This window comes from Hemibagrus wyckioides, linkage group LG14 (genome assembly GCF_019097595.1).
Source record: "Hemibagrus wyckioides isolate EC202008001 linkage group LG14, SWU_Hwy_1.0, whole genome shotgun sequence".
NCBI lineage: Eukaryota > Metazoa > Chordata > Actinopteri > Siluriformes > Bagridae > Hemibagrus > Hemibagrus wyckioides.
The window spans coordinates 3883924-3898223 of NC_080723.1; the positions used below are offsets into that span (position 1 = coordinate 3883924).

A 14300-nucleotide genomic window follows, 5' to 3' on the forward strand; every position below is an offset into this window, starting at 1 on the left:
TTATCAGACACAGGATTCTGAGTGTTTTCAGTGAGTGCATCCAGCTGTTTAAATGCGTCATGTCTCCATTTTCTTGAAATAGCGGCGTCTCTAATGTTCATACTTAAGTTAGTTCCTTTATTTTTTCCTGTTACTTAAACAGTGTCTCATCTGTGTAATGTTGCACCTTGAGGTTTGTTAACGAGCATGCCTTTTAAATTTGGCAAAAACAACTTCAATCACTGCCATTTCCCAATTAGCGGAACAATCAGGTCCATTCATTCTAGCACATTATTGAGAAAACGTTTGGAAATCTCTTGGAAGTGTAGATTTCTGCATGTATTGTACCTAAAAAAGATTTGGTCTAAAATCCTATAACTTTTTTTCTCCACAAATATTTTTTTATTGATTTTTACATTATATTTATGAAAAACACAACAAAACTCCCATCCCCTGAGCCACCCCCCCACCCCTACACACATACCCAACAACATCCTACTCTCGGCATCAAAAAAACTCCTGACAGAAATAGTTCAGTTTTTATATAGACGTCATAAATTGTACAAAGGGTGTCCAGATCTTGTAGAAGTCCTCAATTTTCCCTTTTCCAAGATAAGTAAGTTTTTCCAAAGCCAGGTTATGAGACATTTCCCTGATCCATTGACCTGAAGTAGGTCTATGAGTATCTTTCCATTGTGTGGCATTAACAGGCTTGGCTTACAACAAACAGAAATTAATAAGCCTTTTCTTCTTTCCATTCAACAAAAGATTTTCAGGAAACATATGCAGAATACACAATTTAGCATCTACAGGAACATCCCTTTCTATGATACTAGAAGTTAGGTACAAGATTTCCTTCCAAAATTTCTTAATTTTCTCACATTCCCACATACAGTGAAACAGTGTATCTATTTCACTATTACATTTAACACAATTATCAGGAATATTGGGGTTAAACTTATGGAGTTTTACTGGAGTTATAAATGTTCTGAGTAACCATTTATATTGTAACAACCTAAATCTAGTATTAATAGTTGGGGCTAGGAGGCAGGTCTTTTCCCAGGCCTCTACTAAAATGTCAGTCTGAAGATCATGTTTCCATGCAGATAGATAAATCCTATAACTTAATAATAATTCCATCCAATTTCTCTACCCACTTTATTCCTAATGAGGGTCACAGGGATCTCAGCACACACTGGGCAAAAGGCAGGAGTACACCCTGGACCAGTCACCAGTCCATCACAGGCCCACATATAGACAGACAACCACACACACTCACTCCTCAGGCATGCAAACTCCACACAGAAAGCCCCCTGTCTATTCGAACCCAGGACCTTCTTGCTGTGAAGCAACAGTGCTAACCACTAAGCCACTGTGCTGATTCATTCTTAGTAATCATCATCATCATCTTTATCTACATTGATTTATACATGCTTGCTAAACTGTTGGTGAATCCATGGGGCACACAGTGTGAGAATTCACTCCAAATGGGACAAACACACTCAGTTTTGGAAAGCTGAACCTGAAGGAGAGCATACAAAACTCTACACAGAGTCCAGGAATCCAACTGTGCCACCTCTAAAAAACTAAATACTACTACTACTAATACTAAATCAATTATAGATCTTAACAGCTAGATGTTTGAATAACTTACCAAAGTATGTTTGTTATTACTTCTCTGAAAGCCTTGTAAGAAGAAGAAGAAGTTATTATAACAGCAATGGGAGACTAAATCTGGAATCAGATGTTCATGAACGCGATGGTCAGGTGTCCACAAACCTCTGGCCAAATAGTGTGTACTGTATATGCAATATGGTGCAGTATTGCTCAATAATGTCTGGAAGATCATGACACTGGAGGGGAGAAAAAAGGGTTTATGTAGACTCTGGTTTCTATCTGAACATACCCAGGCAGATTATTTTACAAATGGAAGGAATTCAGCACCTTTTCACTTCTCTCACCCAGCAGTGGCCATCCTACAAAGATCAGCACATGACACCACTAGAATCTTCAAACAAGTTCCCTAGGGTGAGAGATAATGAACCGCTGGATTCCGTTACGGGAGATCATGCCGTGTTTGTGTGCCTTCGTGTGTCTACATTAGGGAAAAAACAAGCTGAGTGAGAAAAACTGTTTGTTGGGGTTACTGCAAAGGAAACCACAGTCCAAAAGAAACATTCGCAACACTTTGCTGTGCAACTAAAGTTTCCTAAAAATCACATGAATATTTCGCAGCAAACTTGTAATAAGTGAACCTTTGAACAAGATGTTTTGGAAAAATAATAAACTGCATGTCAAACCCTGGTTATAAAATGACTCCATCATCAAAATACACACATCTGTAATCTGTGATTAACGTGCAAGATTTAAAACACTGGTCAGACTTTAAGCTATTGTTCTGTCCCTAGTGTAATCATTGCCTCTTCTGTTGCTTAACTAACAAAGTTTACTATTAACGGATTACATTGCATGGCATTGTGCAAGAATTATTATTGTAGATACAATCAATAATTGATGCAATTATTTATGAAACACAAATTTTTTCATCATGGGGGGCTTACTGCCTACCATTCTAAAGACTTGTGGGACCTAAAATCTGGCATGCTGGCTATGAACTAATACACAAGGCTAAAACATCTGAGTGATTCAAGAAAGAAATTCATTTGTATGAGCAGATCAGGACTGCACCATTTAGAAAAAATAAAGAAAAGAACAGTTTTGTATATGAAGAATGAGCTGAAAAACATTCTAACTGCTCCAACAGACTGATTGTCAACTAATAAAATATTTCTTTTAGGTTTTTGCCGATAAAGGAATAGAGGAGGTTCCATACTGGTTCACATTCTTTTTCCTTTAATGGCCTTCCATTGGCAACTTGTGTGTGGTTTTGTTATGATTATCAAAATAAAGATCAGATCACATTTTAGAATGTTTTTATGCAGAAAGTTTGATGTCTCTAACTGCAGACTTTTTCACCCCACTGTCAATCCTGCACATGTGGGTGGAATTTGTCCCGAATAGTTTTATTATGGGGCAGCATGGTGGCTTAGTGGTTAGCACTGTTGCCTCACAGCAAGAAGGTCCTGGGTTTGAATAGGCAGGGGTCTTTCTGTGTGGAGTTTGCATGTACTCCCTGAGCCTGTGTGGGTTTATTCTGCTTTCCTCCCACAGTCCAAAAACATGTACATTAGGTTGATTGGTAATTCTAAATTGCTGTTGTGTGGCCCTGTGATGGACTGGCAACCTGTCCAGTGTATACCCCTGCCTTTTGCCCAGTGTCTGCTGGGATAGGCGCCCGCAGTTTGACATGGATGGGTGGATGGATGGATGGATGGATGGATGGATTATATACATGAATGCACATACAAGCATGTATTGTCAGTGCTTGACAAGTCCTCCTAGTTCAGCTGGCTGATTCCGGTTTCAGTTCTTACATCAGACTCACACTCACTTCTGTTTCCATTCACCTCACCATCATTAGCCCATTAGCACCACACAGGCTGGAATAAAATCAGAACACACACCTCTAGCCAAACAGAAAGCTCTTTGTGATTGCTGCCAGATAAGGTTTTTTTTTTACCCTTCCTCTTTTTATATACGCATGTTCCACTCTGCCTTCGGGCTTCTGTTTGACGATCAACTGTATTATCCAGATGAAATGAAATCAGCCTGTATAAGGACTTAATCAAATGAATGGAAAATGACGCTAACGGGAATCTTTAGAAAATAGATATGTGTCCAGTACCACCATCAGCTCCCCCTTCCCCTCATACACACACAAGCACACAACACTACCAGGCTTCTCCTGACTGTGAGGGAAATTCGCCTGCCTGTTGAGTCTGCTGAAAAAATCCAAAACAGTTCACTATGTGTTCTCCACAAATTGCACAGAGCGCTTAGGACACTAGGACCGCTGTTCCTTTATTTGTGAATGTTTTTTTTTAATTTTTTTTTTTTAACCACAATCGTAAATAAATTAGACGACTCTAGTAAGATACTTTGTGCCCAGTCTGGATCAGGTCTGGATTCATGGCCCCAAATTTCTAAAAACACTCTGCCATAAAGGTTGAAAAAGATTTCCAACGCTGTTTCTGGCTTTTTTTTGTGAATGGAAGTTTATTTGAAGTATATGTTGTTGGTTACAGGATCCAAGCAAATGAGAGCGCTCCTGATAATCTGAGATGTTGTGTTGCATGGGAATGTGACTTCTGGGAATGTGATACATTTATATCATGGTTCTCACCACAGTGTTCTCCACTGAGAATACATACTCTAAAGAGATTAGTTTAGTTTCACCCTCCCTGAGCTGAGTGTACACTCCGCTTTCTTTAAAAAACAAATGTACATACGACTCCTAGATCCACTAGAATCATTTATTATGTGCAGGAAAAGGACTGAAAAGGTACAGTTTGTTCTTCTGCAATTTTCAGGAGCCGAGTTAGAGTAGCCATTAACTAAATTCTGTCTGTTCTTTTCTGGAGAGTTTCTGTAGTGCTCAGCAGGAGTGTTTGTGTTGAAGGGAGTTCAAGGCAAGTATATGAACCTTGGCACCAATGCAACATAGACAAACTCAATCCTGCAACCTACTACTACGTTGTTAGTCAATCCTGATGCACTACAGCCTGTCTATACCAAGAGTGAAAACATAAAGCTTGAGTCAGATGTTTGCATGAACCTATTCCTAGACGGGTTTTCCTTGCTTTTTTTTGACTAATACTGACTAATATATCAAGTGTGTGAAATGATACATAATGTATACACTGATCAGCCATAACATTATGACCACCTTCCTAATATTGGTGTTAGTCCCCCTTTTGCTGCCAAAGCAGCCCTGACCTGTGATGCCGTGTGTATTCTGACACCTTTCTATCAGAAAGCATTAACTTCTTCAGCAATTTGAGCAACAGTAGCTCGTCTGTTGGATCGGATCACACGGGCCAGCCTTCGCTCCCCACAAGCATCAGTGAGCCTTGGCTGCCCATGACCCTGTTGCTGGTTTATCACTGTTCCTTCCTTGGACCACTCTGACCACTCCAGACCAGGAACACCCCACAAGAGCTGCAGTTTTGGAGATGCTCTGATCCAGTCTATCCGCCATCACAATCTGGCCCTTCAAACTCGCTCAAATCCTTTCGCTTGTCCATTTTTCCTGCTTCTAACACATCAACTTTGAGGACAAAATGTTCACTTGCTGTCTAATATATCCCACCCACTAACAGGTGCCATGATGAGGACATCATCAGTGTTATTCACTTCACCTTCACTACTTCTCTACTTCACTACTCTCTCAGTACTCTGAACGTTATGCCTGATCAGTGTATGACTGCCCGAAAACATGGTAATATTTCAGGGGTTTTTTTTTTTTTGCTTTGACAACAGCTTTGCACACTCTTGGCATTTTCTTAGCAGCTTCATGAAGAGACCAGCTGGGATACTCTTCCAACCATCTAGTTGATGTTCCCACGCTTTGTAACCTCTGAGCACTTTGCAAGCTTTAAATGAAATCTGCTTGCTGCAGGAACATTTGTTTTTAAAAAAAAAAAAAAAAAAATTATATCCTTCCAAAACTAAAGCACAGACATCAATTTCACTATTTGTTTTAGGCAAAAAGAAAAAAGAAATCAAGCACAAGCTTGAAACAGCCTTTAAAAGGTCATTAAAAGTGTTATTGTTTGGTCAGCTGCAGCATGTGTCCAAGACAATGACATTGATGGAATGTTAGGGAAAGAGGTTTGGAACCAGAGTAAAAGATTAACCGAGGCTCTCGTGTTATGATATTTAGTTTGTCATTTCTCATGTTGAGCTGTGACGCAAGAGCTGAGAAAGGGAAAGAACCGGGGATATTTAGAAGGAGTGTGTGAACGTGCACTTTGTGCATGGAGAAAATGTTGTACGTGCATCTCTGCCAGCTACAGCAACAAGCCATAAATCACTTTAACGCATTCTTTTAACACATAATGAATATCTTCACGTCGAGTGACATGCAGCGACTAAAAATATAATGTTTAAGTGTGTGAATGAAATGAGAATGACAAATGCCACCCAAAAATAAAACAGATCACATATATAGCAAACAGCAACTTAGTCTCAGCCTCTGACCTTTGGAGTATGGAAGGCAGGAATACGTGTGAGTGTGTGTGTGTGTTTTCTCACCACCCTTTGCTTTTTAAGGCTCATCATTTGAGTCCAGCGCAAAAATGGTACAGCTATAATTGCCTTACGTCACTCATACCCTGTTTAACTTTGTAGTAGATCCTGTTTCATATATATAGTAATGACAGATCTAGACACAGTTCAGAGATAGACAGTGGATGATGATGACACTCATTAAGCGTCTGACATGCTAGGAGAGGATCTTGGTGTATGCGTGGTACTCTGCCAACCTCCCTGTTAAATTACTATCAGTGCTTAAATATGCCCATGACATCATTGGTGTATGTACGTCAGTGATATAGTATCAGAAATTTGCAGTCAGTAAGGGGGTTGCAGGGGGTTGCAGGGGGTTGTGGGGTAAATAAGAGAGTAAAAGATAATAAGAGAGTGAAAATGAAAAAACACTTTTGTCACACATTTTAGTATGACAAATAAGAGCATAGAAATGTAACGAGTCTCCTGCTTTATAGTGAATGAATAAAAAAGCATAACAACATGCACTGCTCGCATAGCGATGTTTACCTTAACTTATACATATTGCCTATAGATGTGTATATAGCCATGACTGTAAGCACTGTGTCCTCCCCTTCTCCTCCCCTCCAGCTGTCCTGTAGCAAGCATTTATTTAAGGGGGCTGATTCAGGGGGCCTGGTATGGTAACTGGAAACATGACTGGTCACAGAGAGAGGGAGGGACTTACCAGGAGTGGGCTAGATGTGGAGGGAGTAAGCAGCTATAAAAGCCTCTGCTCGATGTTTTTTTTGCTCATGTTGAAACAACCCAGATACAGAGACGCTAGCAACAGAAAACATTATCGTCTCAGAAAACACATTGTGCTGCCCAGCAAGACACAGACTCCAAGGACTTTCTGATGCACTAGCTTTTGTGGAGCCAAAAGGGACTGAAAATTATCACCACACAAGGACATAAAGCATCTCGATGTGTGCCGGTGCAGTCTGAGTATACTTCATATACTTCATCCTCTTTTGGAGTGGCAAGAGGAAAAACAGAGAAACTTCACTCTGGAATCTTTAAAAAGTGACAAGGGGAGAGAAGAAGAAGCTACTAGTGCACCTCAAAGGATAAACACACAGCGTTTCCCATCTCCAGCGATGGCTGTACGTCCAGTGGAGACAGTGGGTTTCAATATGCTTCCTGCTCACTTGATGGCTTCTGCTATGGAAGAGTTCCCACAGCAGCTCCCCGTACCCAAGGGCCCAGCTCGGGGCCGCAGTCGTCCCAAGCGACCACGAGAGGCCCGCTTCAAAACTCAGCCAGTGACCTTTGCAGAGATCGCAGAGGTGGAGGAGGAAGGAGCTTCACCACTGGAGGAGGAGAGAGCACGGCGCTCCTTCTTGCAGTCACTAGAGAGCCTGAGGAGGAGCACACAATCTCTGCAACACACAGGAACCACACAGCGTGGCAGAACCAGCACACCGACGCAAGCTAGCCTGGACTCAAGTGATTCGGACTCAGCCCAATGAGAGGTTGACAGAGAGAGTGAGAGAAAAAGAGAGAGCTCTGTCTTCTACATGTGATCTGTTGTTATTTTGTAAAGCTTACTTACTGGACTGGACTCCAGTGTGTTAAGCTCTTTTGCACATAACCTCTTGATGCTTACATTGCAGCTATAACATAGTAACAGCATTTTATACAAACGTTTGTGTCACTCCAGTCAAGCATCGGCAAGCTGAATCGTTTATGCTTCTTAGTTTTAGCGTTTCAATTTTTTTTTTTCCTAACTACTTAAATACCTTAAATATTCCAGAAATATTTGCTATACTTGAGAGGCCTATTATTCATTGTGAGATTTGAAATGATTATATGTTCTAGTTACAATTCCACTGGACAAGACAGATGCTTTATCACTGTTTATATTTGCCACTTTATCCTGATTGTGCTGTCGAGTCATGGATGGAACCTTGGTCTGTAGACGAATAGGAGGTTGGTTCGTATGACTTGAGTCTGCCAGAGTAGAACGTCTACTAATGAACTCAGATGTTTATCTTATTAATAACAGTGAAATTAGAAATGTTTTGTTGACACTGTTGGCCTGTAAGGTCACAAGAAAAAAAGAAATGAAATGATGTCTTTATACTATTGTTTTTCTTTTACTATCTTTGTAAAAAAAATATATATATATATATTTCATACTTATTTTAATAAATATATATGTATATGTATATGAATATTATGTATACCTGTGACATGGCCCCTATGTTTGGTATGTCTGTTGTTTGTACTTACTCTAAGATAAACCAAACGAAAGAAAATAATGCATAAGGGCGAAAGCATTTGCATTTTCAAACAAAACACAGAAATGCAAAAAGATATTATAACGTGATCCCACAAACATATAAATAGATTTTGAAGGTTTTTTTAAAAGAGGTGAAGCTTATTAAACACTCATGTTTATACCATATCATACCATATGGTTTATAAGACCACGCTGCAGACAAATGGTATTCAGGATATTCAGGATATCATCACTTGTTGAAGAACATAGAAGAAAATTGATTGAATATTTCTTATTCCAAGATCACTACAAAACAAATATAAGACCATTAAGCCTGTTTCTCTGTTACTCATTTTAAGCGTCTTATTCAACTGGCAGATAATTATGTTTCTTTCTATGAATAAATGCTTGAAATAAGCAAAAATGATCTGATGCTCAGAATCTGCAAAAATTATCTGCCAATGGAATAAGTAGTGCAAGGGTGAGCCTTCCTCTGATCAGGTGGCTTGGATGTCTCATCCTCAGTTCGAAAACAAATTTCAACAGACCCTCGCTGGACACTTCACCCAGAGACTGATCTGTTTCTTGTGAGGATGGTTTGGATAAGAGCTAAAAATAGCTTTAATTTTGATGTCTAGTGATCTAATTACATTACAGAAAAACATGCTTTTGCCAACACGTAAAGAGACAATTTAACTGCTGTGTTTGTGTTAATTGTGCAAATTTGTGCGAGTCGTACATGATTCATTTGATACAGCATAGAAGCTGGCCAGAAATTTGCACAGATCTAGAATATATATATATATATATATATATATATATATATATATATATATATATATATATATATATATATACAGTTAGGCTTGCACACCTTGCACACTTTTATCTGAATGTACCGTAACAAGCAAAAAATGAACTAACAAATATTTACCTAACAAAGTTGCTCTAGTTAATCCTTTTACCTCAGTATGCTCATATAGCCCTGTAACCTACTTTTTATACAGTTGCCTTGGTGATGAAATATCATGTCTGAAAATTGTCAGGAAAACAAACCCAGTGTTCTGCTTCACACAGCCTGCCCTGTACACTACAACCTTCTTCTTCTCCAGCAGAAATACAACAGCAATTCATCATACACAATCTTTTATAGCAGATATTGATCCTGTACACTTTATACTTATACAAAATATGCTTTCTTCTATTTCAGGATTATTACAGCATCATGTACCCTCTGAAAAACATACTCCAAATTGGGAAAAAAAACAAAAAAACAACATGCCCTGAGAAGGCAGGCAGTGAAATGCTACTCCTAGTTTTAGTTATGCAACATGCTGTTCTTTATGAAGTTCAGTGTAGATTTACAGCCTCGCCTTGTGGATTAAATGGTCACTGATGTACTCACATTAACGGCAGCTGTAGTCACTAATATAGGCCTGGAATGAAAAATTCTTATACTACGCATATATTTGCTAGTAGATGCTTCCTGGGGTGCTTTTTAGTCTTTAGGCTTCATGGACATGCCTCAGGACTGGCTAGTGAGAGAAGAGCTCGGAATGACTCAGGCTTGTGCCTTTGATAGGCATCTGCTATAACTGCTTATGCCAAGGGCAAGAAGAATTAATCATCCATGGAGGACTGGGAATTTGTACTGTTTTCTTAGTTAGAAATAGCAAGCAGGCCCTTCTGAACGAACACAGCAATTTACCATATTAGGAGGTAATGCTGTGATTAATAGCTCCTGGTACTGATAGACTAGATGCTAAAACAGCACCCAGTCATGTACAGCTACATCTATCAGTTTTAGCCTTATTCTGTGTTCTCGTTTGACATTGGGTTAATAATGAATGCCTCTTACATCTATGTGTGAGTGGAGCTGTCTGAAAATGCACTCATATTCAGTGCTTCTAACCTAGATTCTCGAACACCACAGAACACAACCTTCACATGTGCTAGGCTGGAACCAGGGGGCAGATTACCTTGGGCATTATGTTGTTCGCTCTCTCTCTTGCCACCTCTTCTTTCCTGGATCTGTAATAGAATAGAATAATTTTCACCCACACACTGTTCTATCAGAGGAACACAGTGAAATGGCACAGTGAGCAGAAGGTTGGCCACTTATCTCTCATCTAAGATTTTCTCAAATCATGACGAGGGCAGGTGGCAAGGGATCACATAATGGGAGGTCTCAGTATGTAATGAGGTGAAATAGTTAGTACAGGAAATCTAACTGAGTTACTCAGTGTTGTATTGCGGAAGGAGCTAGTTTTTGGTAGTCAATGTTTGAACAGAAATTCAGATCCAAGGTCTGTAGCATGCAAAGACAAATGAAACGTCTTATACAAAATCCAACCCATGACAAGTGCTCACAAGTTATTTCCATTTTGGGTAGAAACAGAGAAGCTTTTTTAAGTTTTTCAAACAAAGCTTAGACAAAGAAGCTTGCGCCATTATCATTTATCCCCTCTTGGTCAGTCAATGTAAACAGCTAGTGAAGGGAATCTATCACCGCCAGTGTAGAAGATCAACAAGAAGATCTGAGAGGAAAATCTGCCTGGTCTTGGGAATAATTTTAAAAACAGGTGTTATAAGGTTACTTTTAATTTAAGAAGACAGTAGCTTTAAAAAAAATTTGCAGACAGGCTCTTTTGACAAGTAATGATGAGAGACTTAGGAGTCTATCCATCCATCTTCCATACCCACTTTATTCTTAATTAAGGTCACAGGGATCTGCTGGAGCCTGTCCCAGCACACATTGGGTGAAAGGCAGGGGTACACCCTGGACAGGTCACCAGGGCCACACATAGACAGACAACCACACAGGCAATTTAGAATCAACCTAATGTACATGTTTTTGGACTGTGGGAGGAAACCAGTAAGCCCACACAGGCATGTGGAGAACACACAAACTCCACACAGAAAGGACCCTGCCTGCTTAAACCTGGGATTTGAACCCAGAACCTTCTTGCTGTAAGGCAACAGAGCTAACCACTAAGCCACCATGCCCCCTGACTTAGGAGACTAAGAAAGAAAAATGGCTTCCCAAGACACTGTCTAGTTTTATCTAGCGTTGACTCATTTTATCCATCTATGTCCTTTTCGATGTCAGTTTACTTCATATGAGGACTGTTTTATCATTTCAAGACCCTGTTCCTCCAACACAGTAGGATTGTTTAATTTCATAGGAACTGGTAGTCTATATTTTCACTAAAGCTGCTTTTCCCTTTTTTGTCTGTATAATTTTGTCAATCATAAACCCCAAGTAACTCCTCTTATGAAACCTCAGAGAATAAAAGGTGAAAGCGAAATGTTAATTGTGAGAATAATAGTCCTTTGTCTGCCAGAGAGTCAATTTTGGGTTCTTGTGTAAGGTCCAGAGTCTTTTAAAAGAAAGTTGGAGATGTATTACGCATCTTTGCACTGCAGAGCCATTGCTATCTCGATTCTTGATTAGTCAGGTGTTCATTTTCTATAATGGGATGAATTAGAGCGGAGACTGCGAGCCAGGCCTTCTCATCCAACATCAGTGCCTGACCCCACAAATGCGCTTCTAGAGGAATGGTCAAAAATTCCCATAAACACACTCCTACACCTTGTGGAAAACCTTCCCAGAAGAGTTGAAGCTGTTATAGCTGTAGAGGGCGGGACAACTCCATATTACATTCACGTGCATGTAAAGACAGACGTCCCAGTTCAGAGTCTCTGCTCTAATTCATCCCAAAGGTGTTCTATCAGGTTGAGGTCAGTTCCTCCACACCAAACTCACTCATCCATGTATTTATGGACCTTGCTTTGTGCACCGGTGCACAGTCATGTTGGGACAGGAAGGGGTCATCCCCAAACTGTTCCCACAAAGTTGGGAGCATGAAATTATTTAAAATGTCTTGGTATGCTGAAGCATTGAGAGTTCCTTTCACTGGAAGTAAGAGGCCAAGCCCAACTCCTGAATTCAATGATTTGGAGGGGTGTCCCAAAACTTTTGCCAATATAGTGCACATATATATAAATGGGTTGCAGTTTTAAACTAATGGTAAGGATTTTTTAATCCATTCTCAATGTAATTGTATTTTATAAAAAACTGGGGGTTTTTTAGCAGATTTTTATCAAAAACCTGTGCACATTATTTGTATTATATTTCTTAACCTGTTGAAAAATTAATCATTGTACATAATTTAATCATATTAAGATTATTTTAAAATCAATTTCAAATGATTCTTTTCATATTTTTCAAACTAAGTCTCCATAGCTGTCTCTTTAAAACAGTTCCACAGCTCCAGTCATCCAAACCAACTGCAATCATTTTGCCTTTATTTGCATGACGATGATTTATTTCATGGAATTCAGTAAACATCTGTACTAACCAGTAGACATTATTTATAGTGTAAAAGACAATGGGTAAATCAGTTAACAAGTCTAGCAGATCTGAATTGCTCAACAGAGTCAGGCCAAATTTCCAATCATATTAAGGTGATGTTCCTGCAGCATCACAGTTACTACAGCTTTCCAAACATTGAGTGACTGTAAAGCAGTTTAGTTGCGAGTTAAAAGCTTTTGACAAAGCCTCACATAAAAATTTTAACTAATAAGCTCGCTGATCTTTGAAAATAAAGATCTTAGGAATAGAATAAAGTTCATCAGTCACTGAGCTCTTCCTCATCACTGAAGTACGTGCTCTTTTTAATCCTGGGTTTATGCGAGCCGTCTGACGTTGAAGAGTGGCTCGGGTCTGCTGTGGTCTGCTTCCTTCGTCTCTCTTCTTCTTCCTCCATTCGAGCTTGCTGGAAAGCGATGGCCTGGCTCAAACTGTCCAGCGCAGGGTCTTCTCCTTCATCTTCGCTTTCCTCCGGTTCGACCTCGTCGAGGTGTTTCGTCACCATCTTTTTCTTCTTCTTCTTTTCCTTTTTAGGTGGAGGCTCTCTTTCTCCCAGCAAATTCTTTGGGCAGGCGTAGCTCAAGTGACCATCTTCTCCACACTCGTAACACTTGGTCTTGTCTGTGTAGTTCCTTCTCCTGATGAACTCCGCAGCTCTTCCATTGTCAATGGCGATGCTGGCCTTCACTGTCCTGCCGAACAGCTCCTTGTGGTTCAGTGACCGAGCACAGTGATGAGCTGACTCTCTGTCCAGGAACAGCACGAACGCCACACCTTTACTCTGCCGTGTTTGTTTGTCCTTGACGATCGTCACCTTGACGACTTTGCCGTATTTCGTGCATAACTTATGCAAGTCGCTATTGGTCAGCGAGAACGGCAGGTTAGAAATATAAACAGTGCTTTTACTTGGTGCCAAGCCGCCACTCATTTTTGCACTGACCGCTGCGTTGTTCTCGTAGTTTCGTGGTCAATATTTATACCGGAAGTATCTAGGCGCCCCTGGAACCGGAGGAAATGACGACACTCTTGCGAGCTTTTTTTTTCTTTTTAAATAACAATATGGGAATAAATAAATTCGTCCAAAAAATACAGTATAACCGAAAAATCTACATCTTCCATCAGATATCAGTTATACATCTGATACATCTTCAGCAGCTGAGATGTCTTAACAGTTTTACGATTGTTCTAGTTAGGAAATCATAAACAAAAACAACTTAAAATCAGTAACAGTCAACCATTTGGAACAGTTAACAAACATTTTGCTTTGTGTATGTGATATTTCCCAAATAAAGTTTTAATTATTTTGTCCATTTCCAAAACCGGTAATAGAACAAGTATTTGTTTACTCGTCTTCGTCGTCACTGTCTGGGTTTGTTCTGCGCATGCGCGAAATTGAAGCCAGCAACACATTATAACATCATGTTATTAGTAGTAGTATTTTTTAATTATTGTTAACAATTTGTTTTGTACAAACAGCATGGCAACAATACAGTACACCTTTACACTGGAATGCAAGAAACAGGTGCATACAACAAATAAAAAACAGAGGGAGAATGAAAT

The 14300-nt window shown here is 39.7% G+C and overlaps 2 protein-coding genes across 2 annotated transcripts; one reads left to right on the forward strand and one right to left on the reverse strand.

Annotated features, from left to right (window-relative positions):
• Positions 1-6883: 6883 nt before the first annotated feature.
• On the forward strand, positions 6884-8326 carry lg14h11orf96 (linkage group 14 C11orf96 homolog). The gene has a single exon (XM_058408862.1). The coding sequence runs from the start codon at positions 7245-7247 to the stop codon at positions 7614-7616; it is 372 nt and encodes a 123-aa protein (XP_058264845.1). The 5' UTR covers positions 6884-7244; the 3' UTR covers positions 7617-8326.
• Positions 8327-12659: 4333 nt separating this feature from the next.
• Positions 12660-13859, reverse strand: zcrb1 (zinc finger CCHC-type and RNA binding motif 1). The gene has a single exon (XM_058408488.1). The coding sequence runs from the start codon at positions 13666-13668 to the stop codon at positions 13003-13005; it is 666 nt and encodes a 221-aa protein (XP_058264471.1). The 5' UTR covers positions 13669-13859; the 3' UTR covers positions 12660-13002.
• Between the last annotated feature and the right edge of the window lie 441 nt (positions 13860-14300).